The sequence below is a fragment of the Equus przewalskii genome, chromosome 4 (assembly GCF_037783145.1).
Source record: "Equus przewalskii isolate Varuska chromosome 4, EquPr2, whole genome shotgun sequence".
Lineage (NCBI taxonomy): Eukaryota > Metazoa > Chordata > Mammalia > Perissodactyla > Equidae > Equus > Equus przewalskii.
The window spans coordinates 5,144,217-5,171,372 of NC_091834.1; the positions used below are offsets into that span (position 1 = coordinate 5,144,217).

Below are 27,156 nucleotides of genomic sequence, written 5' to 3' on the forward strand. Positions count from 1 at the left end.
GAGCAGTTGTATGACCACTCAGCCACATCTAAAGCACCACCTCAGTCAAATCCAGTACCTGAATGTGCCTGACGACAGATGGATGGAGACCTAAGTTCATGCTCCATTAGGCTTAATTCACTCCAGAGCTCACCATTTCCCAGGATGCCTAATGTTCAGTCAGGGAAGAGCCAGCAGCTTAGGGTTTCTAACCAGCCAATTCACTGTAAAATATATTCTGTCAAATTTTGGATTGTATCAGCCTGAGATAAATAAAATAAACACTCTCCCTCCCAGGTGTGTAAACTTCCCGGTCAAGTTGACCTGCAAATTTGGGACCCTGTAGGAACCAAAGAATGCACTGGCCACCAACGAGATGAGAATAATCTGAATATTGCAGCTCTTGATATCCTGGGAAGACCAGTGGGCAGTAGCCACGTGTCAATTGGAACTTTAAGGAACCTCGGTTACCTTAAGGATTTAACCATTCCTGACAGAGGTCCTGCTGGGACCCCAAGGAGGATGTTCCCTCTCTCCCTCTGACACATGAGGAGTCTTAGGTACAGAGCTGGGCCTTTTCCATTCTCTCTAGCACTTTTTTTAGATTTTTCTCTATACTGGCTCCATTCTGGCTTATAAAGGCCATGCTGAGTTCTCCACTAACTTCATGTGCATGACTGAAAAATACTTCCTACAGAATTGAAGGAACCACTGTGATCCCCTCCCCAACGCAGGAAGGAGCATGCATAAAGGAGAAGAGGCGACGTTTTAGGGGGCATATTCAGCCATGATACTATCAGCCAAGCCAAGCCAAGGCAGATAAGAGGAATCTAAAACCATGAAATGGTGCTTAATTCCAAAAAATGCTAAGAGGGAAGTCCAGAGGGGCATCAGAGAGGCCAAAGACCTAGCATAAGTCAAAAATAAAGAATAGGCGAAGGGAGAGCAGAAGTCTGAGTGCCTAGAACTCTTTTCCCCTGCTTTCAAGGACCAGCTCTGAGGGCTAGTAGAAACAACCAAACATACCCATCACCACATGGAAAGGCCCAAGAGCAAGGCTCTTGTCAGCTCTTACAGTCCACAGATCACTGCAGGTCTCTGGGCAAAAATGATATGAGGTGTCCTCAGCCAAATTAGGGAATGGCAAATCATTTTTCCTGTTATTTAGACTCTTTCAAGAAAACATAACTTTCGTTCTGGAAGCATCCAGTCCTAATATTTACTATCCTTCCAGTGGAAGAGACGAATAACGTACCACACTATTGATGATACAGGGAGCTCGAGTTTGAGTCTTATTGCAATATAACAGAGACATCCCCGACCTCCTCAGCTTGAGACTGTAAACCAAGTTCATATTTCTTTTGCTAGAATTATTAGCTTTTTAAAAATTCCTTTTGTCCTCCCCGGTAATTGTAAGTTCTACTACATATTTCTATTTGGATACTGGTTGCCCGCCTATTCTTAACAGTTATATTTATACCTATATTTCATTTTATGTACTGTGATTAAATAACCATGCCCCCACAGACGCACACACTGTTTCGCTTCCCTCCTCCAACTGTGAGTGCTCTCTGTGCCAGGCTTCTTCCGTCTCTTGGATCTGGTTGAAAGAATGATGGTCTGGGACCAAAAAGCTTAAGTTTTCCCTTTCAGTAAATTTTGAGATTCCACAGCACAGTTTGGAGGTTTAAGGTGACGTGCTCAGTTACACTCCGTAACTTCTGTCTCCCTCTTTTTTTTCAACTTGGTTACTCATCGCAGCAGTTAAACTGGGTACCTTTTAGATTCCCAGTCCCTCGAGAGAAGGAATTAGATTTGTTAATCACCACCATCCCCAGACCTGAGGCATAAATAATAGTTGCCTGACTAAAGAGGCTATTTGCTAGAGATATGGAAAATTGCTTTATGTCTGGCCATACAAAAAATGGCACCACTTAAGACTCTCATCAGATGCTGACAGAACTCCCCTGGCTGGGAATACACTGTTCTAAAGTTCAACAACAACAACAAAAATCGATGAAGTTCCTGCACTTTAGTTTACTGAGATCTTGCTGCCAGTTATTTCTAGAGATGTCATTTTGACAACTCGGAATGCCGATACTTTGAGATAAGTTAGTCCATTTCTTAAAGTGCATGGGAACTCTGGTATTGTTCCGCCACAAGACCATTTCTCGGTAATGGCCTCCTGGCCGTGCGCTGCAGTACAAATATTTGTCAGGGAGTCTGATTTTTGCATTTTTTCTAGTCTGCTTTGACCTTAAACCTTGAGTGTGTTTAATTAAGTCGCAGACCAGTCTTTTGTCAGATTATCTACATCAGTCTCACGAGTTGTTAGATGAATGTACTTTTTTGGTACGCTAATTTTACCATCTGAGGAAAGCACTGTGATTTTCTGAAATAGTAAAAATTAAACTCAGTAATTATGTAACGGTTAAGAGATAGAACAGCAGTCAGATTACCAAAGGTGTCAATCCTGGCACCTCGCTTTCTACCTGTGACATTTTCCAAGTTACTTCAGCTTTCTATTCTTGCTTCATCTTCTATAAAATGGGGCAATGATAGTCCCTAATTTACAGGGTTGTAACGAGGTTTAGCTGAGTTGATTCATATAGGAGAGTAGCTGGCACAAGCACTCGATAATGTTAGCTATTATTTTTACATCATCGAAATATTTTAGGAAAATGAAGGCACTCCTAGTTTTTGCTCCAATTTCCCTGACAAATTGTTTATTTTCTTCAACATTTGTTCAAACTACTAATCTTTCTGGGGATTCTGGATTCTCAGGTACCTAAATGATGACTCTGGCTTTATATAAGAATAATACTACTATTAGTGTCCAGGGATCAGAACTGATAACATGGGAATAATAGGTAAGAATTGAGGTATTGAGTGCATCCTACACGCTAGACCCATAACTGACTCCGTGCAACTGTGTCTGGACCTCCCAATATGCTGCCTGTCCTCATGAAGATAGATTTAGAGATGTGAAGGTTGAGCCCACAGGTTGAGTGCTTGAGTACCTAGAGGTAAGCGGACAGGACCCATATGCCTGTTGTTCAAAATTCTAAATGCATCAAATGGCAGAAGTTTCAGGAAGCTTTTATTTAGCACTGTCACTCTGCAGACATCAGCAGTATTCATGTTGATCGCCCACATTTTAAGAGAACAGAGACAGTATAGTCTTTGGTGACAGCCTCCACAGGACTGGAGCTGTTGAAATGGCCTTGTTTGCTGGAATTTAGATGAGTTTAACCAAATAGCATGCCGTAACCCTAATACAGAGCTAATGCTGAAAGGCAGAAAGTTGGAACTAGCAAGACTGGGCTTTCACAGAGTCACTAATGGGAATAGCAAGTAGCCCAAAGGATTCCAAAGTTAGGCTTGATTCAAACTGGAGACAATATCCAATGCAGAGAGGTGGCCAAGAAGTGGACTGAATCCTGCCACAAGAGAGCCCAAGTCATGGCATTTCTGGTCAGCACTTGCTTTGGTCAAGGTGACCCATCCTCTTGGAACATGACTCAGGCTTGCCTTTAAGAGTTTAAGAAAAAGAATTTACACAGCCAGAGCCAAGCAAAATATCAGGACTGCAGACAAGCAGGCTCAAAATAAAGTCAAATATTGGCCCCCATAAAGCTAATCAGGAAAACAAGACAGAACCATGTCACAAGCTGAGAAAACGCAGCAGAGGTCAAACTTGGGAGGCACAGGTGCTCAGGGTTTATCGCACACAATACTTCTACAACTGACTTTACGCCTCTTGGTCTAGACCACAATAAGTACAAATCAGAAGACAGAAACAGAATTATAACAACACATTACTGTGTGTAACATTATGTGCTGGCAGAATAATGGCCTCCCCAAAGATGTCCACATCCTAACACCTGGAACCCATCAATATGTTAAGTTACAGGGCAAAGAAGAATTAAATTCGCAGATGCAATTAAGTTTGCTAATCTGGTGAATTTGCTATGGGGAGATTACCCTGGATTATCCGGGTGGGCCCAATCTAATCACATGAATCTTTAAAAGTGGGGGAAGAAGAGGCAAAAGAGAGGGTCAGAGAGATGATTGGTGAAAAGGACTCAACTGGACATTTCTGGCTTTGAAGATGGAAAGGGACCATGAGCCAAGGAATGTGGGCAGCCTTTCGAAGCTGGAAAAGGCAAGGAAATGAATTGTGCCCTAGAGCCTCCAGGAAGGAAGGTGGCTCTGCCAACACTTGCCTTTAACCCAGTGAGACTCAAATCAGAATTCTGATCTCCAGAACTATGAGATAATAAATTTGTGTTGTTTTAAGCCACTAAATTGGTGGTGATTTATTATCGTAGCAATACAAAACTAATACACATTACAAATAAGGAAATGTTTAATCTAGGCTGTGTTTGACTCTAGAATCAACAAAACCATAATTTGTCCCAAATGATATTTCTTTTATATTTAAAAATTGACTTTGAAGAATACAAACAATACCTTGAAGAGGGGGAGCAGGCAGTGTTGTGGGTGGAGAATCTTTTTATGCCCCAGAGCTGGGCTCATGTAAACAGGGACCAGGACCCAAGCACAGATTATGGCTGCTCTAGACTGCTCTCGATTTCCATTCCGAAATTTGAATCTCTGCTCATGGTGATAAATTGGTCTCTAACAAGAATTAATATCCCCTACTCTGCGCAAGAAGGTGACTGGTGTTCTAGATTCAGACAGTGGTCAAGAAATGAAAGAAAAACAAACAAATTCTTCAGTGAAACATATTAGAACAAATACACCATCCTAACATTTAGTAAATATTTCTAACTAGCAGAGTTCATCAGTAGTTCAGATGACCGTCATCCCAGAATTTAAAATGATTCAGATGTCACAGCTCTATAATTCCACCAGCATACCCCCACCTCAGCTGTAAGAGGGGCAAATGAAACACAATAGATGTTTTTTTAATGCCAAGAAGGAACCTGGGGCCTATGGTTAAAGGGCCCCGAGGGGAGAAGAGATCTCCAAGGACAGAGAGCAAAAGCCTCAGCTTTCTGCTCAGTTTCCGGAACTTTCCCCTCAGCCTTGCCTGGGGCCACTCTAGCACCCTGTTCAAAGCAGAACCACCTTCTGGGCATTTCATTGGCAGGTTAAAACTGGATGAAATTTCATTTTAGTCAAAGGAAGGCATTGTTCCGACTCAGGCATTGTTCTTCAAATGTCATAGTGGTCAAGGTTTTATCTATAAAGTTTAGGCTACCGCTTTCAGAACTTAAAGTTGAAAGATGTACGGAAATCTTTTGACAGAACATTTAACACAATGACTGCTTTCACCCTCTCCTGACCTGGTTTTTGTCCTACAGCTTTTTTTGATGCCTATTGCCGATTCCAATTCAGTCTCTATGGGGATAGTTTCTTGTTCTAAAGCAGCAGCATTCTCAATAAATATGTAAGTTACCGGAAGATCTTACTGTAGTTTGATCAAAGCATAACACGTCTCAAATTATTTATTTTCCGAAGTCTCAATAAGCTGTTTCGAAGGACCAGCAAAGAGAATGAAAGCCTAAAAAAAAAATCATTTTAAGGAAAATCTGATGGGGAAAGGGATCAAGAATAAACAAAAAAAAACCTCAAACAATTTGCCACAGTCGTCTCTTCAGCAGTTTTTTGTTTTGGATGTAATAAATCAGTCCCTGAAAGTCCACGTAAACTTCATCTTACGTATCCAAGGGGCAAGGGAACTGGAGGGAGGAAGTGACACTAAAGAGGAGCAGAATAGACAGAAAGAACAGTCAGCCTGAAGAGATTTGGTCGTCCGGTGCTCCATGGTGCCATTCTGCCCTTTCCAGTCTGGTGAAAAAATAATTCAGTGCCTCGTCTAGATCATGTCTGTCCAGAATGATATTACAAGCCATCTCTGCGAAGAGATTGACGGCACTCCATAGCTGATGCAACTGTTTTTACAGTGAACAAGGACCAGGACTGGGCAGAGGGATAGAGAGATAAAGATGACAGACAGGTAGGTAGGTAGGTAGATGGAGGGATGGAGGGATGGATGGATGGATGGATGGATGGATAGATGGATGGATGGATGGATGGATGGATGGTTGGATAGATGGATGGATGCATGGATGGATGGATGCATGGATGGATGCATGGATGGATGGATGGATAATCAGCTAAACTGTGAAAAAGCGTAACCTAGGAGTCTGTTAAAAATGTGTAAATGAATGCATCTGGTGCCCCTTGAAAATAAGACCTTTCCTCATGAAGGATGATTGGAGAAGCACTCATCTTTCTCGCACTTGGTTCCACTCCAACATTTTTAGCATACAATATTTTTTCCACGTTTTCTTTGACGAATTAATTTTTCACCACTTTGAGTTTCTAAAGCATTAAAAAGTTACTTCAAGGGAATAAAATAAAAAGTAAGCAAGCTGTGTGAAAGAGAGGCTTTTGCTGCCATCAAGCTGGATTGGTGCCAAATTCTGTTTCCGGAAGGTGTCTAGAAATGGGCAGTCTGTTTCCAGGCGGCCCAGCAGGTTTGGGAGCGCTCACCCTCCCTGAGAAGGAATTCAGTTGTTCCTGAGGTTACCCCTTGTACTGAGGAGTGAAATGCTGGTAGCCAGACTGCCATGATTCCTGACTTTGTCTGATCCCAGCCAATAGCAACTTCCCTGAGTCCCACGGCGGGTCAGGGTGCAGAGCGAGGGTGCCACCCTCTCTCCGCCTGCTGTGCGAGACAGCGAGTCAGCTCAAGAATTAGTTCTACAATCACAATTATTTCCCGTAAAAGGTATATGTATGGAGCATCAAGTGAATACAGATTTACTCCTAAATATGAATAATATAAGGTAAATGGGAGGTAAACCATTCAACAATCTAGACCTGAGCTCCCTGTTTTACAAATAAAAGAGCCGTGGCACAAAAACCCACATGGAAAACTGCTGGCAGGATAGTCATTGCTCCAGTTGCCTTGCTGGCACGTTATCCTGGCTAAAGCAGAATTTTCTGGGCGAATGGTGATGGGTGTTCTAAACAGGGTCCTGTTCATATGGCCATGGAGAAAGATGATCCCTTCTTCTCTTCAGACTCTGTGTCTGAAATATGATACAGATTTTAGCACGTGACAATGTGGCCTGAGTCAAGGGCTCACCTGCAAAAAAAAACAGTTTCAGACATATGTGTGACCTGCCAGCCCATTCAGTTATATTTTTATTGAAATGTTCATTAAAACAATGTGTCTATAGAAAGTCAAAGAAGTTACTTAAAAGGAGTAAAACTTCAGAAAAACTTAAATATAACCTAATTGATTTACGTCTTTATTTTTAATCAAAGCAGAAATTATTCTACATACAAGTAACCATGTATAAATTAATAAGATATATATATATATTCACAGGAATATATACCTTTTAAGAACCTATAAAAATGTTTGCCTAACACATAGCCAACTTAAAATATCAAGCCCAAAAGTAAAGATGGATTTTCTTGTGAAATGTGTATAAAACCAAATATACATATATTTATGCAATAAAACTCCATTAATTCCCATTTCAGGGATTTAGAATTTGTAATTACTCTAATGTTCTTGGCACTACAGAGAAGAGGAAATTGTGATGAGGTGAAATACTAGTGTAAACGAAAGAAATATTTATACACGTAAAAGCAAACAGTTTCTCAGCATCATTTTGGTAGAAGTTCTTGTGCTCAAAGAATAAATGTCTAATTATAAACAACATGTTAAGCACTGCCAAGATTCTGTCAGTGTTCTTGGTGCTAAAACCAATATTCTAAAGGGATTTCACATGCATCGTTATTGTTGCGAAGTGAAGGATAATAGTCTAGATGGTGGTAAAAGCATACATTCCACAGCTAGACTGCCTGAATTCAAATCCTAGTTCAACCACTTGAGGGCTTTGCATGACCCTGAGCAAGGTGTTTGAAATGTCTGTGCCCCAGCTTCCTAGTCTGTAAAAAAGAAAATACAGTTGGCGGAGAAGCAGTGAATGACAAACCCTCCGTTCCCCCTCTCAACGGACTGAATGTTATGTCCCCCCAAATTCATGTGTCGAAACCCTCATCCCAGTGTGATGGTATTAGGAGGCGGGGCCTTTGGAAGATAATTAGGTGATGAGCGTGGACCAGCTCTCCTTCCACCATGTGAGGAGACAGCGAGAAGTCAGTCATTGCCACCCAGAAGACTGTGCTCCCCAGAACCAGACCGTGCTGGTCCTCTGATCTCAGACTTCCAGTCTCCAGAACTGTGAGATGCTCTCAAGCTCTGAACCCACTGAGAGATGAAGAAGAGCCAGCAGGTGGAGACCAAAATATCCCCTTTATTGTGAGACAGCTCAAGTTGAAGAATGTCGCTCTCTGGGTCTCTTAGCCAAAAAGACTTCCTCTGCACCCCCAGAATTAGGCATATGTATCGTCCTGCTCCTAGGCAGCGTTGGAAAATCAAGCTGCCCTCTGTATAGTCCACAGCCCAGGGGAGGGGAGCATAGGCTTCATGTGGGCACACGGCTCCTAAGGGCACACGCACCCAGGCTGGCGTGACCATCCTCGCCTCCAGATACTCCTCAGGGAACCCCCTCCGCCTCCCAGCAAGGAAAAAGGAGTGGGATAAGGCACCAAGGGTATTTCAGGAAAAATCCCTCTTTGTGAAACTAGAGGGGCCGGGAAGAAGTGCTCTCCTGCTTCTCTCAGCTTTGTTTGAGAATTAAATGAGATGACGCGTGCACACCTGCCCCGCTCATGGCGAGTGCTCAATACATATTAACTATTACTATGATGTGTGTTGTTGACTATGTCGTTATCAAGATTTCAAGGAATTTGATTGGACCCAAGATATAGATCAAAAGCCATCTGGTAGCATTCTAGAGACCAGAGCTGCATTTTTAAGTTCTAAACTCTGATTTGTATTCTATCTGGCTATTAACCCTCAAAAGTTGGACAAATTAGCAAGTTATGTTGTACAGTTAAATGTTTTTCAGGTGTGGTCAGGGTTTCACAGCTGATTCAGCACAAGTTACAGATGGGTATCGGGCTGAGTGTCTGGACCGAATGAGAAAGCTTTTCTCATCATCACAAACAACTTTCTAACTCTTCTCCTTTGAGAGCCCAGGGTTTGTTTACACTTTATTTTCCCCTCCGTTTCTAAGAAATGTTGTATCTTTTGTGTTATGACCCCAAGTTAAATGCCCATAAATTATACTGGGTTTAAAACCAAAATTTATCAGGAGACAATTTGTTTTCTCTACCAGACTCTCAACCACAGTATTTCATGTCTTGGATTGTCTAGCAACTCAGTTTTCTGAGGTATAAATATAATACCTTTTCCAGACACAGAGGTACCATAGCCTGAGTTTGTCAGCCACGTGCAAATGAACAATCTGTAGGAATGCTTCGTGTCGCTCCTATACCAGGTGTTTAGAGCAACAATCCTCGTGCGAATGCCTCCCCTCCAGAACCTGGTGGCTCTCCTGGCATCAGTTTCTTCAATTACTGTATGCCTCAATAATTGATAGAGTTAAGTGAATGCAGGTCCTTTTTTTTCACCAAATTCCCCTTGAGTGCTTCAGCAACGTGAGGCAGTTTATCATGCTTTTTGTGCAACAGCACACAGACTCTTTAAAGAATGAATTTAGTCTTTCTCTTCCCATCCAAAAAATAAGCACTTCTCAGGTTTGCAATGATAAAAGGCTTGGTTTAGAATCGTCAGACCATCAATACCAGCAGGCGCCAAGCGGCCCAAATCATAGGCCCCCTATTGCTTTTTTTCATCTGGCTTCATTTTCCTTTGGAGAAAGACCCAATTAAAAACATTTGTGGGTTTTTCTAAGGATATTTCCTTCACAGAAGTTACGTTCAGCTCTTTGGCAAGAAAAATGCTGGAGCAATTAGTGGCTCTAAGGAACCACTAGCTAGCTGTTTGTGTACTATTTCAGAAGAACCCATTGTGGGCAGCAGTAGCTTCTACACAGAGGTTCCTTTTAGAATGTGGATGCTTCCTAACCATTTGGAGTACGCCTAAAATTGAAATCAACAGTCATGCCCTCCCGAGGACGCCTTTATTGTATATTCTAGATGAGAAGATGTCATGACGGTGTACAGTAAGGACGTGGGTTTCTTTTCATCCTTCTTCTCTGCTCACCTCCAGCTTGTGAGCTCTCATTTCTCTTTAACATTCAAGAATGTTGTCTGATACACTTCCAGAAAACCTGCTGGCCAAATGAAGGAATATATAGTTGCGAGTAAGTCAGTCATTTCCTAGGTGACAGTCTAATAAGAAACCCATTTTGGGATAATAGCCTGATTGAAACTAATTCTCCACTCTCCCTCATGGTCAGGAGATAGCATGTCGAAATTAATCAAATGTTCTGGGGCCTCGCACATGTTAATGTTGAGTGTAGGGATGGTGCCGCGTCTTACAGGATGATCAATTTGAAAAGAATTAGAAATAATTATAAAGCCAAGAGGAATATTATGTAATCTTTCGTTGATTGAGCCTAGGATCTTGCAGGTACTTCTTAGTCAGGATTAGGAACAGCTGTTAATTTCCAGCGGCTATACAAATCGTTCAGGTTAACAAGGTTCTGATTAATAGAATGCCAGAAAGCAGAGTTTATTGTAGCACTCAGGCATTAGTGCCAAACATAATAATCATACCTTTCCCAAGAAACCAACAGAGCCTAAACTATTTTAATGGCTTAAATTAATCTTAAATACACTGTATCTTTTGGGGGACCTTCGCCTTTCAAAAATAAAACAAAACAACTAAGAAGGCGAAGGTTGGATATGGGGAGAAGAAAATGTATATTTTGATAATACATTGTCAAAAAATAAAATTTTTGTGACGCAGTGGTCATCCAGAAGCACAGTTTTCAGAAGGATAGGATTTTTTTATTTAAAAATTGACTTTTAATCACAGATTTCACTTACAAGGTTTTGAAAGCTTTTAAATGCAATTTAGTTTCGTTTTTTATTATCCTACTATACAACCATTCAGATTTTCAAAACAGATACATCAGAAGTAGATCAGATCTTTCACTTTAAGAAAAGGCCAACACGAAGAGGGTGGTACTTATTCCAGTGCCTTGTAGACTGAAGGTCACTTGGAGTACACTTGTTTGGGGGGGACCTAAACATTTTCCCCAGGAGGCCAAAACCTGCCCTTGTTGGCCCAGGTTTTATCTTAGGATTTCTCTGAATAGCCAATTTCCTTAGACTATTGAAAATAAGAATTGCCTTTCAAAAATTCTATTTTTGTAACTTTGAGCCAAATACCCATTGCATAAAATGAAGCACAATTATATATTATATCATCTATTTCTGAGATCTTCACTTAAAATTTGATTAAGGAAATTATGTACTTTGATGATAGGAAACAATGAGTTGCCATTCATATTCTCCTGAGGTTTTAGTGTGAGTGTTAATTCTGCCTCTGCTCTTTTTATCCCAACCTGTAATTCAGCATTTCCAGAAATGGGAATGTTTGTTAGTCATTCTACCCTCAATGCAGAAAGACCTTGAGAAAAGATGTCTTTGTTGATGTTACCATTCCACAAACATTCTGTTCCAGCAAAGCTGTCCTGTAATGTCCAATAACCTGCCCAAACTTGTGTCACTTGGTGATTTCTATTAAGTTTAGCTAAAACTATAAATTATCATTCTCCGAGTGATTCCCATTCATAAAGGAAAAATATTTAATTTTCCTTTTTCTTCATAAGAAACTAATTTTCTCATAGATAAAAATAGTTTAATGTGTGAAAAGCGTTTAGAATATTTTAAAAATATTCCAAGTAATATAGCATCCTTAGAGGTGATTTTTCTGAACTGTGGATTGGATTCAAAGATCTGTGTCTTCCCAAATAAAATAAAGTTTTGCTCATGGAAACCACATGTTTCTAAAAGACACAGATCATCATCGCTAGAAATGCTTTTGAGAGCATATTGGTACCGAGGACTTGGATGGGAATTTGAAATATTTTCAAATCATCAGCTTCACTTTTTTCTATTTAATCTCCCAAGTACTTGTAATGTGTTGTCTCGTCGTAACAAAATTGTCTCTCTTAAATGTCACCTATTAAAAGTGAATCCAACTTTAACTAGATTCGTGATCTTGAGTAGTTGTAGTATTGACTTCTATAAACTATATTTTAGAGTCTGCTGTCTAGGTGTTTCAATTCATTTATTCATTCATTCACTTTCCCATTCAAAAGTATTTTAGTGCCAGATATCTACAAGGCACTGTTTTAGGTGCTATGAATATGATGACTGACCAAAGATCCTTTCCTCAGAAAGTTTATAGTCTGTTAATTGAGGTAATACCTCTAAATAAATATAATGAATCTAAAAAGCCACAAGGACTCTAAGATAGGTATAGTCAACAGCTGTAGGAGTTCAGAGAAGGGCAATATTGTAGGGCAAGAATTTGAGATGGCTTGCTTTGTGGAGGAGGTCGCACTTGACTTGAATGGTGAAAGATACTTAAGAGCGGAACACTTAGGGAAAATAGTGTCAAATATTCCAGACAGAAGAGAAAAGAGGGGGATCCAAACACTTGGTGTGTGGACAGGGATTCATGTGCAGTTCAACCCAAGTGAAGTGGAGAGTGTAAGGGGGACGGAGGCTGGAGAAATAAGTGGAGACTGGATCATGGAGCCTTGAGTACCTGACTGACAGGTCTGAGTGCTCTTCCGTAGCAGTGCGGAGCCAGCAAAAGGTTTTGAGTGTGATGGTCCGAGCAGTAGTAGGTGATATAGGATAACATGGGGGCGAACTGAAGGCAGGGACAAGTGAGCATTCCTTTGAGGCATGGCAAAGGCTTAAAGTAGGGAAGTGTCAGTGATGCCTACCTGTTCAGAGATACAGGTGAGAAAAGCATAGCAACATTTGGGACGTGGAGCAAAGAGAGGAATCAAGCATGATGCAAAGTTTTGAAGTATCATTCTGTAAAATGGCAAGAAACCCTAAATCCGAGTTCTCCCGGGCACTCTTCCTACTCGTCAGCCCTCTTGTCTCTGTTTCCTCCAGACCCGCCTTGTAGAGCCACGTTCCTGTTAAACAATAGGACAGTAGGGGTCCACTCTGGCTTGTTCAGTAAGGAGCAGTGAGGCAAGAGTTACACAGCAACCCTTCTTGCCAGTGTCAGGCGTTGTTTGGCCCTGAGAGTCACAGAACTCACTTGGTTGTGCCATCGGAGTCTTCTTCAGTTACGTGCCCTGGAAACAATAACCTTCCTTGGTGCATAGCCCCTGCCTCCTTTGCGACCTCAAAGTGATCGCTTTCTCCATCCCAGGCACTGATCTCCTTGTAGCTCCTCAAACACACCGAGTATCTTTCCAACCCTAGGGCCTTTGCATGTGCTGTTGCCTGGAACACCTTTCCCATCAATTTCGCATGTCCAATGCCTTGTCTATTTTTAGCTTTAGCTTCAGCTGTCATCCTCCCAAGTGGCCTTACCTAACCACTTCCTCTAAAGAAAGGTCCCACCCTTTATTCTCTATCTCAGCCTTTTGTTTCTCTCCTACCTAGTACCTATCACAACTAACAACTATTTTATTTGTATGCTCACTTATTCTTTTTGGCTCTTTTCCTGATAAAACGTAAGCTCCATGATAACATAAACCATGTCTCTTTTCTTGCTGTATCCCCAGCACTGAGAGCTGTGCCTGGCACTCCATAGGAGATACTCAATAAATAGTTTTTGAATTAATGAGTGAATGAATTAATGAATGAACAGACCTGTTCAGAAAGCTCTGTATGACCTAAAACTACCATCATTTGCCCCTAAATAATTCAATTAAATAGAGAAAGGGGCAACAACAGCTACTTATCTTCTTTAATCTTCAAAGTAACATATTCTTATTAAAAGTATTCATAGGATTCACACAGTGATATTTGGGAAATAGAAGAGATGTATTCTCCTTAAATTCCTGAATTTCCATTCAAGCTCTGTGATACCACACTGTGTGGCGCTGTTTTTCAGCCTTTTTAGAAATGAAATAGAACAGAGAACAGCACAGAAAATGTCAGAGAGCAATGCATGTGGTAAGTAGTTCTAAGAAACTTTTCAGTGTGCGCGTGTGTGTGTAGGGGTCGCAATATGAAATTATTTTTTACCATGACTCAAGTCAATATACATTCTGGCATTTTCCATGTCACCCTAGTCCCTTATCTGGCTGCCGTCATAGCTCTTCAAAGCCACCACTGGATAGTCATTCTGCAGTGTTCTGATTGCTTATTTGCAATGGAAGCCTTCCCACAACTGTGCACCGAAATTCGATTTATTTTTAGTATTTTCTTAGAAATCAACACTCCTTCACTTCTCTCAGAGTGCTCAGGCTCGTGGTACAAAGAGCATTCCCAGAGTTCCTTTCATTGGGGAGCCGGGCTGCTGTTAAGTTAGCCAGGAAATAAAAAAACAGGGTAGAAGAGTGGTGGGATTTGCTGTTTTTTAAATCAAGAGTTCAAAACAGTGATTTGATGCACTGTAGCAATTTTTGCTAAAATAAAACTTATGTTCACTCCATTTTTTTTGTCTTTTTTCTTTTCTCTCTCTCTCAGCTGCCTGCCTTGTGCTTGGCTGTATGATTTTCCCTGATGGCTGGGATTCAGACGAAGTTAAACGGATGTGTGGAGAAAAGACAGACAAGTACACGCTCGGGGCTTGTTCAGTCCGCTGGGCGTACATCCTGGCTATTATTGGCATTTTGGATGCCCTGATCCTCTCGTTTCTGGCGTTTGTGCTTGGTAACCGACAAGACAGCTTGATGGCAGAGGAACTGAAGGCAGAAAACAAAGGTAAGATTGCTTCAGGGGATCCTTACCCGGATGCTCCAAGCACAGAAAATGATGCTCTCTCTTCTTTCCCATCGAGGACCAGTGCTTCCCCTGTGGATCTAATTTGCTGCATCTTTTAATGCTGTCTAGTTCATTGACTTCCCCTAGACTCGACTCAAAGAGTTTACACAGTTAAAATATAGTGTTTTCACACTTACCTTTCTGAGGCTGAGTCTATTATTATTATTTAAATACATTTCTTCCAGTTTCTTTTGCCCTCCCCCTGTAGGTTAATGGCGATGATACTTTTTTTTTTTTTTGTCTACCTCGTTAAATGGAGAGTGTATCTTCTCCATGTACTATTCAGCTATTTTCCAGGTTGAAACAAATGCCTGGGTAATCTCATAAAATCATCTACACAAGTCTTTATTAAACCGTTCACAATATTTGAATCCAGACTCATCCTCTCAGAGAAAAGTAGCAATATTGTCCCTAAATAGTTACAGCTAGAGATTGCAACGGTTACCTAATTAGCCGAACTTTAAATGTGTTATCTGGGTAATCAAAAGTCCTCACATTTCTTTTCAGAAAGAAACGCCTTCTGAAACAGAGAAGCTAGGATAGAAAATAGGACATTGGCCAGTGAATGATACATAAATATTGTAGTGTGCCGACCGCAGGTAGCAAGTTGTTATTCAAGATGAATATTTTGATTTTCTTTCCAGATTTCTAAACCAATTTCTTGGGATGGAATCTTACTGTCTCTCTTTTGTTATAGACTTAGATTCACTTAATGGCTTTATCCTTATGTTATCTTTCATACTTTGGACTTCATACCAATACCTTCAACTGAGTGGCTGCTTCTTCTGGCTTTTATTCCTAATTGGGAACTAGATGCATCCTTGAATTATGAAATTTAGCTTGTTATTTCAAGTAGTTGCTAAATTCCAAAACTCTTCACTGCTTCAACAGGCCTCAAAATAAGTATATATTATATCTACGTGAATGTCACGTGTAATGATAGTGTAGCAAGCTTGGTTTAGACCATCACTGTTCATGCTTGTAAACCAGGAGCCATAAAGAGAGAAGATCGAGATGTCCAGGAGAGCAGCAGTGGTCCACGAACATTTTATCTCCCCGAATTATAGCTAGAACACATATTGGTTTACTTGGTTCTGTCAAAAATATTCTAAACACAAAAGTAGTGCTTTCACAGGGGAGTAGTGCAGACATGTCCTAAAAACACAATTACTTCCCTCTCACAATTGTCCTTTCTAGGTAAAAAGGATGATATGTAGATAATAATTACACTTTATCAAGCATGTTATGGATTTAAAGTGCTTTCACATGCACTCATTAATTTGGAGCCCTTGTCTGTTGTCCTTGTGACCTGTAGGATGTACACAGGTCTCTGGCCAGTTAACTTCACTTCGAAATTAATAATGATGCTTAATGTTAGGATAAGTGACCTTTCTCTAAAGAAAGAAAGAAAACATCATTTTGTTCTACAGATGATTGATTTCCACCACTACCCGCTGATGGGCCAGAGTGCTCTCTATTCACTGTACAATTCAAAGTTATAGTGAGAGCCTTGAACTTTCCAGACATCCTTTGACCACAAATAAGGAGACGAAAATTCAGAAAAAGAGAAAATGGCAAAACCAGGAAGATTTTTACATGGCAATTGAGAATTCTAACTCCTATCCACATATATGAATGATAACAGTTCTGGATTCATGCTTCAAAAATGAACGGCTAAGATTGTAGAATAACGCTCAACAGTTTTCAAAATGGGTCTTTTCTTCTGGTTAGCTCAGTTAAATGTTGATGTCTGACCTCTTCCATCTAGGTTTTCATTCAAGAAAGCATCATTTTCCACTCAGTAATATATTGGGAACACCTTGGTAAAATGTCACTGGGAAAGAAAGTTAAAAGAGGTCAATATAAGGTGTAGGGACTGTCTGTGTGTGATTTTTGTGTTCATTATCTCCATTTGCATGTATCACATTTGCGTGTATCCTTCCATCTGATTCTGAAGGACTAAAATTAATAGCAGTCATCTGTATCAAATCAGATGCAATAAAGTAGCAAAGAGCATCAGGCCTTATTGATGGAACATTTCAATTGCACCACATTTTTATTTCACAGTTGCAATTGCTTTATCTGGAACTCAGAGAAGATCTCAACAGTTCTACTATGTAAGGATTTCATATCCTCATACAATAGGGTCTGAATAAGATCAGACCAGGATTTCTAAGCTTTGTAAAAACCGTAATCAAACCTGCACAATTCTAAGAAAGGGTCCAAGATTTATAGTTGCTGTACAAAGTAGCTTTTCTTGTTTCGCATTATTTAAACACTTCTTCCAAAGTTAGATTGTTTCAGGGAAGACCAATCAGTGGTTTTGTATGTTTTTTTATGAACATAGTTTCATTGAACCGTGGTTTAATGGCTTTCAAGGACATCAATAACCAAAGTAAATACTGTCAATGTTACCTTCTGTAGATCCTACGGGAAGAGAGATCTGCTAAGATAATTATTTGTAAATATGAAATTGGTTATATATCAATGGGTGCTTTTACAGTTTGCATAGATACATTAACTTTTCACTCATTAAAACATTTTTTTCACTATTAATTCTTTTTCTGATAAAACTACCAAGATGTCCCTTGGGAGCCAAGGCCTCCTTTGGGTTCCAAGGCAACACAATGAGACAGGGGCCAATCTAGCTCATGGAATTTTAGAAAAATTTATTAACTCCATGATGCTTTCTGGTATCATGGAAGCAGACAATACCATATCGCAAGCATTGGCTCAAAAGAGGAAAACATTCATCCATTCTGATTTACATTATATCACTGTACACACTGTAATGTCTTTTACCATCTTCTAGTTTTACAGTCTGTCAGTCATCCTAACAACCTACGTCCTATAATAAGTTATCAGGAGCGTCATAGAGAGAATAGACCTGTGAATGTATCATGTGCCCCAATTTGAGGAAATTTGTCCTGAGCAGTCTCATGTCTCCATCATACCTTCTTTTTCTAGCTTTTGTAATTAATCTAGTAACACATTTCCCCGTTTATCTGGAAAAGCCACCAAATGGGTTCAAGTTTTCTGTGTATCATTACAGTAAGGATATTGCTTAGATCCATGAGTTCTTCCCAACAACCACCTCAGTGAAGGAAACAAGAAACACTGCTATGTGAATTCTAGAATATATCAAAGAAGGAAAGGGAGCTCAGTTGTAATTGTTGAACTATACTTCACTCACAGAGTCTTTAGATGAAAGGGAATGGAGGATGCTACTGAGTCATAAATTAACCATCACAAAGGTGCTACTCAGAGGGAAAACAAAGGAATGTACTCTACCGCTCCACAAACCACTGCCTTTTAAGATAAATTTCCAGTGAAATTACCCTAATCCCATTTCAGTGTCCCCCTTCAACACTGCCCACAACGTTTCTTAAGCCCCTCCTTTTCCAAGAGTGCAAAGATAATTTGAAAGAGATCTAAGCTGGAATTTATCATAAATTGTGAAATGGCAAACTTGAGAAAAAGGACTTTTAACATCGTTTCAACAAACAGGAAGCAACACCATTGAAGATGCAAGTGTTGTCTCATAGGGAACTTCTGTAAGAGAGAAAGTTAATCATTTGTGGGGCTCCATCAAAGTCCCAGAATATTTTGTCATGATAAAAAACCAAAAAAAGCCCCACTGAAAAAGAGAAGTGAAACTTTTCAAATTTCCAACTAACTTTATACAGGAGTTGGCACATGCAAGACAACTGAACGGTCTACTCTGAGTTTGGGGAGCCAGCCCTGCAGGCTGCCTGCCGTCCTTGGCTCTGGAGATAATGGTGGCCGGGCAGATGTTCATTCCTGTTTGGGAGTTCAGCAGCTTGCTGTCTAAATGAGCCAACAACAGTAGGCATTTAACCCTGATAGGCTGCTTAATTGCATATTTTAACACACTGAACTGCGAAGTCAATTTAATTATGTAAAATTAAAGTTTCCTCCAGATAAAAAGAATTTTAAATGAAAGCTTCATTGCAATTTCTTTCATTAATTGTGAGAGGATAAATAATTATGTTTTTCAAAGGTCCTGTGCCACAAAATCTCTCTTTCCTTATCAGACACTGTTCATAAAGAGGTCTGTTTCTTCATTTGTTTGGAATTGCTTATCAGATAATTGGGGCCTCTCATGAGCAGTTTTAAAGTCACTTTGTCCTCCAGCCCTTAAATTTCCAATGAGAAAACATGATCATCCATCAAGAGGTGACTCCAGCCACCATTTATTAAGTAGTTTAAGCTCTTTTTAATGCTCTAATGGGGGGAGTTAGAATAAACCCACTTTACTGAAAGAACTAATTGAGAAACTCTCCGGGAATTTGATTTAAGGTACCGTGCGGTGGCACGGCCACACGGCGAGCGGCAGCATAGGGTAGCAGAAAGAGCATGCACTGCCCAGAGCTAGTGCGCTATGAGCCAAGGAGCCTCGCTCCCATATCTTAATAGTTCCAGGATCAAGCTTCCTCATCTATAAATTACAGCCCTGGCTAAATAGCATCTGAGGTTTCTTCCAGCTCTAATATACTCCAATTTGGGGGACCCCTTCAGAGGTGTCCTTGCAAGATGCCCTGAGGGCAGTAAGAGCTCCTGTTAGTCATAGCAGTGAACACATTTAAGGCTCTTTTAGGGCCTTGTTAGCAATGCAGGGGGGACTAGGCGAAGGGAAAGGGAAAGGTCAAGGGGCAGGAACTCTGGGACGCTGAGGATGTTTCTCCCTCTGCCATATGTCCACCCACTGAACCGCACTGTCACAGCCCCGCTCCTTCACCACCAAGAGCAGAATGAGTGGGATTTAGAAACTCTGGCCCAGGCAGAGGAGCCTCCTTGCCTGGCTGGACTCCCAGACCATGTGGTGTCCGTGTGGACACCTTGACAGTGGACAGAGCCCCAGATCAGAGGAAAAACTTTGTTTCTGGTCTCAACTCTGGCACGTATTAGTCACGCGACTTTGGGCAAGTCCCTTAACATCTCAGAGCGTCAGCTTCACCTTCTTTAAAATGGAAATAACAATAACACCCAGTCCTGCCTCCTCCAGAGGGTTGGGAGAGTCCAAAAAAAGCATGTGCATGGAAGCAATTTATAATCGATAATATACACTTAATATCTATGTAGGCTTCACTATTACTAAACATTTCTCCCATATAACATTTTATCTGATCTTTGCAATAATCCTGTGAGATAGTTACCATCATCCTAGTTTTACACATCAGACACCGAGGCTCATAAAAGTTAAATATTTTGTCTAAATTTTCACAACTGGGAATGAATGGATCCAGGACTCAAACCCAAATCATTTTACAAGAAATTGCAAGTTCTTTCTATGACACAACATGATGTAATCAGTTCTTAACAGAGGCTGATTCTGTTGCTTTCAACTTGACAGGTCAGTCCTGTACAAGGTTTAAATAAGTTTAGCCTTATTTCCATTTGGTAGCTTTTAGGTAATGTTATTTAATCAAAAATTTAATACATTTGAGAATGGGGAATAGCCTTTGTTTAAAACCGATCCTCTTACTTGACTACGTAACTTTAGAAAAACCTGGTGAGGTAAGATCAGAAAGCCCAGGAAAAAATTATCTGCAAGTGCTTTGAATTAGAAATTTAGTAAGGCCATAGTGAATTGTCAGTTTCCCAAAGGGATTTGTGTTGAACAAAGTCCTCATGGTCATCAAAGCGTCTCAGAATGTATCCCTAAAAAACTGCATATATCCTGGCGCTTTTTCAGAAGGGCTGAAATTAATCTGAGAGTTGGAGCAGACCCCGGATCCTCAGAGTAGTTTTATGTACTTGCAGCTTCTAATTCCTCTCCTCCCATTCTTTCCTAGACTCACTCCAGTCAGGTTTTCACCCCCAGCATTTGACAGATACCGTCTTACGAAGTCACCCCCAAACTCCTAACTGCTAAGTTTCAATTCTTATATTGACCTGTCAGCAGCTTTCTCAAGTTGACCACTGGCCCCATCTTGAAACTCTTTAGCTGACTCCCAGTAGCTGACTTTGCCTAGATTTCCTTTTGCCTCTGTGGGGCTCTTTCTTCTCAGTCTCCTTTGCTGATTGCTCCCTCTCTCTCCTCTCTTTCTATCTACACTCGCTTCCTAGGTTATCTCAACTGGCACCATGGCTTTAAATAACATCTAAACCCTAATGACTGCCAAGTTTAATCTGCCTCCTCCTGTCCAGTGAACTCTGGTCTCATATAGCCAACTGTCTCCTTTTTGAAGATCACATTAGCATCTCAAACTTAACATTTCCAAAACTGAGCTCCCAGCGTTTTCCACACAGCCTTCTTCCCCACCTCCCCTCCCCCTAATCTTCCCCAACTCCGTTAATGACAACTTTATCCTTCCAACTGATGAGATCACAACTTGCACTGATCAGATCATTCTGCACTCTTCTCTTTCTCTCACAACTCACATCTAACCCATCCAAAAATCTTGTCAGCTCTACCTTCAATATATATCAAGAATTCTCTCAGTTCTCACCCCCCAACACTGCTGCCATCCTGGTCCAGGCCATCACTGCAAGTCACTCCTACATGGTTTCGCTGGTTCCACCTTTGCACCCTTTCAGTCTAATCTCAACGGAGCAGCCAGCATGATCCTGTTAAAGGGTAGATTAGATCATGCCATTCCTCAACTCAAGACTCTTCAATGACTGGATGATCTCACTCAGAGTGAAAGCCAAAGTCCTTTACCCTGGTCTACAAAACCATGGGGAGCTGCCTCCATCTTTGCCACTCTGACCTCCTCGCAGTGTTTCCCCCTTGTTTCCTCTGCTCGAGACACAGTGACTTCTTTGTTTCTCAAACACTCCAGAGACAGTCCCATCTCAGGGCATTTGCATCTGCTGTTCCCTCTGCCTAAAATGGTCTTCCTCAAAATCTCAGAGCTCGCTCCCTCACCTCTTAGATTTTACCCAAATGTCTCCTTCTCAAAGAGGTGTTCCCCAGCCAACCTCTCTAAAATTTCACATCACACATATCTCATCTAACCCACTATATATTTTATCTCTTTTTCTTGTTAATTTTCTGTCTCCTTCCAGGAAAGCTCCACAAGGGCAGGGATTTTTGTTCCTTTTGTTCACTGCTGTATCCCCAGTGCCTGGAATAATGCCTGGCATATGTAGACACTCAGTAGTTATGTGTTGAATGAGTGAATTATTGAATGAACGTATGAGTCTATTCTAATTTGTATCTCATGGGTAGGTCAGTCCATTGTTGCACGGATCTTAACCTTAGAAAGTTGCTGTTTCCGTTAAGTTGAAACATACCTCCTTGTAATGTCCACCCACTGCTTCTCCCTGTTCTACTTTAAACTATTGACTTATTTAGAAACACTTATCATGTCTGTAATGGTTAAAGTTACGTATTCACCAGGTGGTATAGTTTCCCATGTCTTGCTGGGCATCTAGAGACATGTATGTTCTCAGTGCTGTCTGCTACCCAGCCAAGGTACCAGGGCAGAGTGCCACTCCCGGTGGGGAGGAGGAGGAGAGAGAGGACATCCAAAAGTGTGGTGGGAGGAAGAGAACTTTACAGGAGTCACTTGGGGATGTGTGGCTAGAAATTGTCTCCTTCAGTTTACCCTCCGTGCCTAGAGGTAACTTGGAGACCACCTGAACTCTAGTCCATTCAACAAATACACGTTGAGGTCGTGAACGTACCCTGGTGTGCTCGAAGAGGGAGCTCTCTCTTTGACTGGTACCCAAGCTCAAATGATACCCTCAAAGTCTGTATCTTCCTCTCAGCCTTCCCCAATTAGTGGATATCAGTCAGAAGTGGTCTTGGAATCTGAGGGCAGAGGGAGTGCTGACTTCGAATAGCTGTCACACACTCCATCATTATCCACTTTACTCCAATAGCCAAAATAATTTTGACATTTCAATGATCTTTTCAGTGTCTCAGATAAGGACTCATCTTTTCAGTCCCTGAGAAAGGATGTCTGGATAAATATCAAACCAGCTAGAAGAAAGGAAGGAGGAGAGAATAAAAAATTAAAAAGAAACCTTATCCAACAAAGGCGTGATGATCACGATTTAGCCCTATCAGGAAATTTTCCATCAACGTTCCAGCATAACTTTAAATGATGTCTTCTAGTTAGGTTAAAATTTACCAGCTTCACCCCCTGCCTCTTACCTCTTCTCCCTTTAAATAGTATCATCATGAGAGCTGAAAATAGGGAGCATAATGACCTTCATGGACACTGCCCGGGTTTATGGATTACATTTCTTATTTCCAGGTTACTGATCTGCTGCCAAATCTTTTTCCTTTTATAAGACCAAGTCTAATTTCAGATCTGTGTACACTTGACAGCTTTGATAGGCACCTCAATGTTTGAAGTTAATTAGTTATCTTTTTCTAAATTTGCTGTTTTTATTTTAACCTGTAACACAGACTTGCTCATTCAAGTAAACCATTTTTATTTCAGGGCAAATCTATTATTTCTAGTCTTTTCAGCTACACATTGAAACTTGTAGACCACAAACAGACCTCTGACAATTTTTCTCCCCCATAAACATACTAGTTTACTTTCTTCCTGTTTATCCACTTAGTTTCCCAACAATGAACTTCTCTAGCTTCTCTCTTACTCATCCCAGAGTCTCTGGTTCTTTGCCATGTGCTCTATCAAAAGAACAGACAGTAAGTGAAATGTTAGTGTTCTTGACTTTAATGCTAGTTAAATCTCCTTGGGCCTCAGCTTTCCCACTCAAATTTGTTTTTTAATGCACATGAAACTTTGGTGGCAGAGTCAATGTTTATGTTCTTGCTACGTGTTCAGTGATTCCATTGTGAGGTCAAAGAACACAATGAAAATGTAACCTGTCACTTTACTTGCCCTTAGAAAGGAGAAACAAAGTTGTTTTTGACAGCTGGTAGGGTGGGTAAGAACGCAGTACCGCGGGGTTGGCCCCGTAGCACATCAGTTAAGGGCGCACTTTTGGCTTCTTGGTGGCCCGAGGTTCACCGGTTCAGATCCCCGGTGCAGACATGGCAGCACTTGGCAAAAGCCATGCTGTGGTAGGCGTCCCACATATATAGTAGAGGAAGGTAGGCATGGACGTTAGCTCAGGGCCAGTCTTCCTCAGCAAAAAGAGGAGGATTGGCAGTAGTTAGCTCAGGGCTAATCTTCCTCAAAAAAAAAAAAGAACACAGTGCCAATCAAATACTAAGATAAATAAATGTTAGATTACTTGCAGAAATATGTGTTGTCTCTGTTAGTGCTTCACAAAATATGACTCTCCAAAAACCTGCAAATTTCATTTTTCACTCTAAGTTTCTTGAGAACAGAACTACATCTTGTTTATCTGTTACCTCCAGCAGTATAGTTCCTGGGACATGGTAATGCTTAATAAATTTGAGCACTTATTATTATTGTTTTTATTGAATCAGTTTCATGAAAAAAATTGTGTAAATATTTAATTAATGTCCCCACTTACCATGTCTTCTGTACATCAAACAGTTTGTCCCTTACTTCACTGATTGCAGAGGAAATAAATTTGCTTGCACATTACACATAGATAGATATTTTAAAAGAGTCAAGGAGTGGTATGTTAGAACGCTACACTGGAACTCTGCCACTTGAGGCCAATCCCTACACTTCCTTAGGCCTTATTTCAACAGCCACAAAGATGTGCTGGGCACTGAGTGTGTGCCAAGCAATGGGGACAATTACAGCATTCAACTCACCAAACATTTCTTGCATGCATCGTGCAGGTCAAACCTAGTGATAGACACTGGGAGTTTGAAAATGAGTGGGACAGGGTTTGCCCTAAGTCTCTTTGAGTAGGACACTTAGTGTTATAGGTACAAGGTGATATTTCTGAGGTCGGATCCCATTCTGATATTCGTGGCTTCCCAAGGGCACTTTGTTGGTGCCACCTCTGTATAAAACATGTCAATGCCACTCTCTGACAGCTGACTTACTCCAGCACCCATGAAAGATGATGCTATAATAAGCAGAGACTGCTTCCCAAGGACAATTTGACGTACAAGCTTTCAGCTGTTGAGAGGTTTTTAAAAAATCAGCTTGTGGAAAAACATCAGAGAGTCTATTAATATTAAATAAACAAAGGAGAACACAACTACGAAGAAATGAAAAATACGGTCGACGTGCTGTGGAGCAGAGACATGTAAGAATGATGGGAGAGGTGGGGAGTCTTCTCTTCTTGCTAAGGCATTCATTTTAGAGCCGTCTATTTAAAATCTAAACTTTAGGAAGAAGTCGCTTGTCACTGCCCACATCATCGCTCTTCAACAGTCACTGGGCCAGCTGATACTCAGCAAGTGCTACATTTGTGCATTTCTTTGGCTTTTTCTTCCTGCTTTACTGCACACATAACCTGGGCCTCGAATTTGGTGGGGGAGAAAAATCAGTTTGGCCTGAATGGATATCATCTCTCTAACTCAACCACGCCACCTTCGGTGAAGTACCTGGAATAATCAGGAGGGGAGATATGAATTCTGGCAACTACCATGCAATGCTGTCTGCAAGTCGATGTGCTGTCAGAGCCCACAAGAGCAAGAGTGACGCCATTGTCAAGAGATCTGAAGGGCAGACTTCAACCTGGGAGAAGAACGGCTGTGGCGTTAGTGTCGGCCACCCCAACGTATGTTCTGACAGAGCCATGAGACAGGCTGGTCGCTGGAGAGAAGCCCAGGCTGGGGGAGCTGGATACAGCCCATCACAGCGGCAGGTGAGGCTGCAGCCCTCACTAAAGGACAGCTCTGAACCAGAGCCCTCACGGAGGGCACCTTCTCCAAAGAAATTCTGAAACAACTGTCCCCAGTCCCAGAGAAGGTGACAAGCCCAAAAAGGAGTCACGAGAGCAAACTCCATCTGCTGGCCTCATAGTTCCTCACCAGAGACTGGCCTTTTGGTGCCAGTGCCAAGGTACAAAATGAACCAGACTGTCCAGATAGGAGAAAGGCGGTTGTCTGGTCTCCAGAAGCTTTGTTTCCAGTTCCCCCGTTTAAAAAAAGAAAAAAAAAAGAATCTTTCCTGGCCTTAGAAGTGGGGCCCAAAGATGCTGTGTAGATTGGTACATGGTGGCAGATGACACTGTCCTGAAGTCCCTTTTTCAGGAAAATCTTCTAAAAGCATCAGTGAGTGTTCTGTTTTTGTTTTGTTTTGTTTTGTGTCGGTGAACCTGAGGAGCAGTCTTAGCGGTGGGCTTGATAACTGTTCAGATGTGGGGCAATAATGACCAACTCTCTCCTCTCATCTGGATTGAGAATCAAGCTAAAGGAATGTTGAAATATAATCTCAGAGTGAGGACATTTAGAGCCAGAAGTCGCTTGGTTCTTTACAATCACCTGGGGAGCTTCAACAAATAGTCCAGTGCTTGGGCCCCGCTGCAGAGGTGCTAACGCAGTCGGCACAAGGTAGACCCAGGTATGAAAACTCCCCACAAGGTTCTCAAGTGCAGCCAGAGGTGGGGATCAATGAGTCCACCCAACGCCCTCATTTTACAGATGAGGAAGCTATGGCACAGAAAGGGGAAATAAAGAACATCTCATTAGTTTGAGATATTATAATTAGAAATAGGCAGGTAACCCATGAAGATAGCCAAGGTTCATCCTATAATGGGCTAAATAATCACCTCTCTGATACAGTTCCATTGCTGCCTTTTTTGGAAACATCTCTCTGGCAGCCCTGGGAAGTAGATTTGTGCCACCTGCTAGCTGGTGAACTCGGGCAAACCTCTCTAAGCCTCAGCGTCCTCATCTGTGAGGACATTAATAGAACCTGCCTCCCAGAGATTTTGTGAAAATAAGATAATGCATATAAACTATCTGTCACAAAGTCTGACCCACATCAACTGTTGTTATTTTTAGAGCTTTGGTTTTTTTGACAAACAGTATATAGTGCTATCAGACGCCATGACTCACGCGGTGCAGAGCTGGTGCCCTAAGCGCTCGCCCCACCCCACTGTCTCCCTTTGTTCCTAGCAACCCCGCATCGTGATGGAGGCCTCGTCGAGATCTAGAGATTGCTTCCTCCGCATGCGTAAATGTGATTTTTTCATCTGGTCGCTTTCTGGGTGTTTTTAATAAGACCGGTGAGGGTTAGTTTGTTGATTGGTTGAGGGTTTTGTTTTGTTTTATTGTAATCTTCCTGCATACGCCCAGGTCTCAAGACAAGTAGAGGCAGCTTATCCCTTTGCATTTCCCATCCAGAGAACTCCCCCCTATAGCTGGCTCTTCACATTCAGTCACCAAGGGGAGCCATGATTCCCTGATGGAAACGAGACTCACGCCTTACAATGTTACCCATTTTCAGCATGGCTAAGAATTCATCACTGCATTGCTGGACAGATGAGGCGCAAACCCAAGGCCTTAACAGTGCGTGCGGG

The 27,156-nt window shown here is 41.4% G+C and overlaps 1 protein-coding gene across 3 annotated transcripts in view; it reads left to right on the forward strand.

The window, feature by feature from the left end:
* The window catches only part of LHFPL3 (LHFPL tetraspan subfamily member 3), a 486,519-nt gene that overhangs the window by 322,427 nt on the left and 136,936 nt on the right, over positions 1-27,156 (forward strand). For all 3 annotated transcript variants that reach the window (XM_070617070.1, XM_070617069.1, XM_070617068.1), the window contains exon 2: positions 14,518-14,754. In XM_070617070.1, the coding sequence (XP_070473171.1) occupies positions 14,518-14,754 (237 nt within the window). The remainder of the gene's footprint in view (positions 1-14,517; positions 14,755-27,156) is intronic.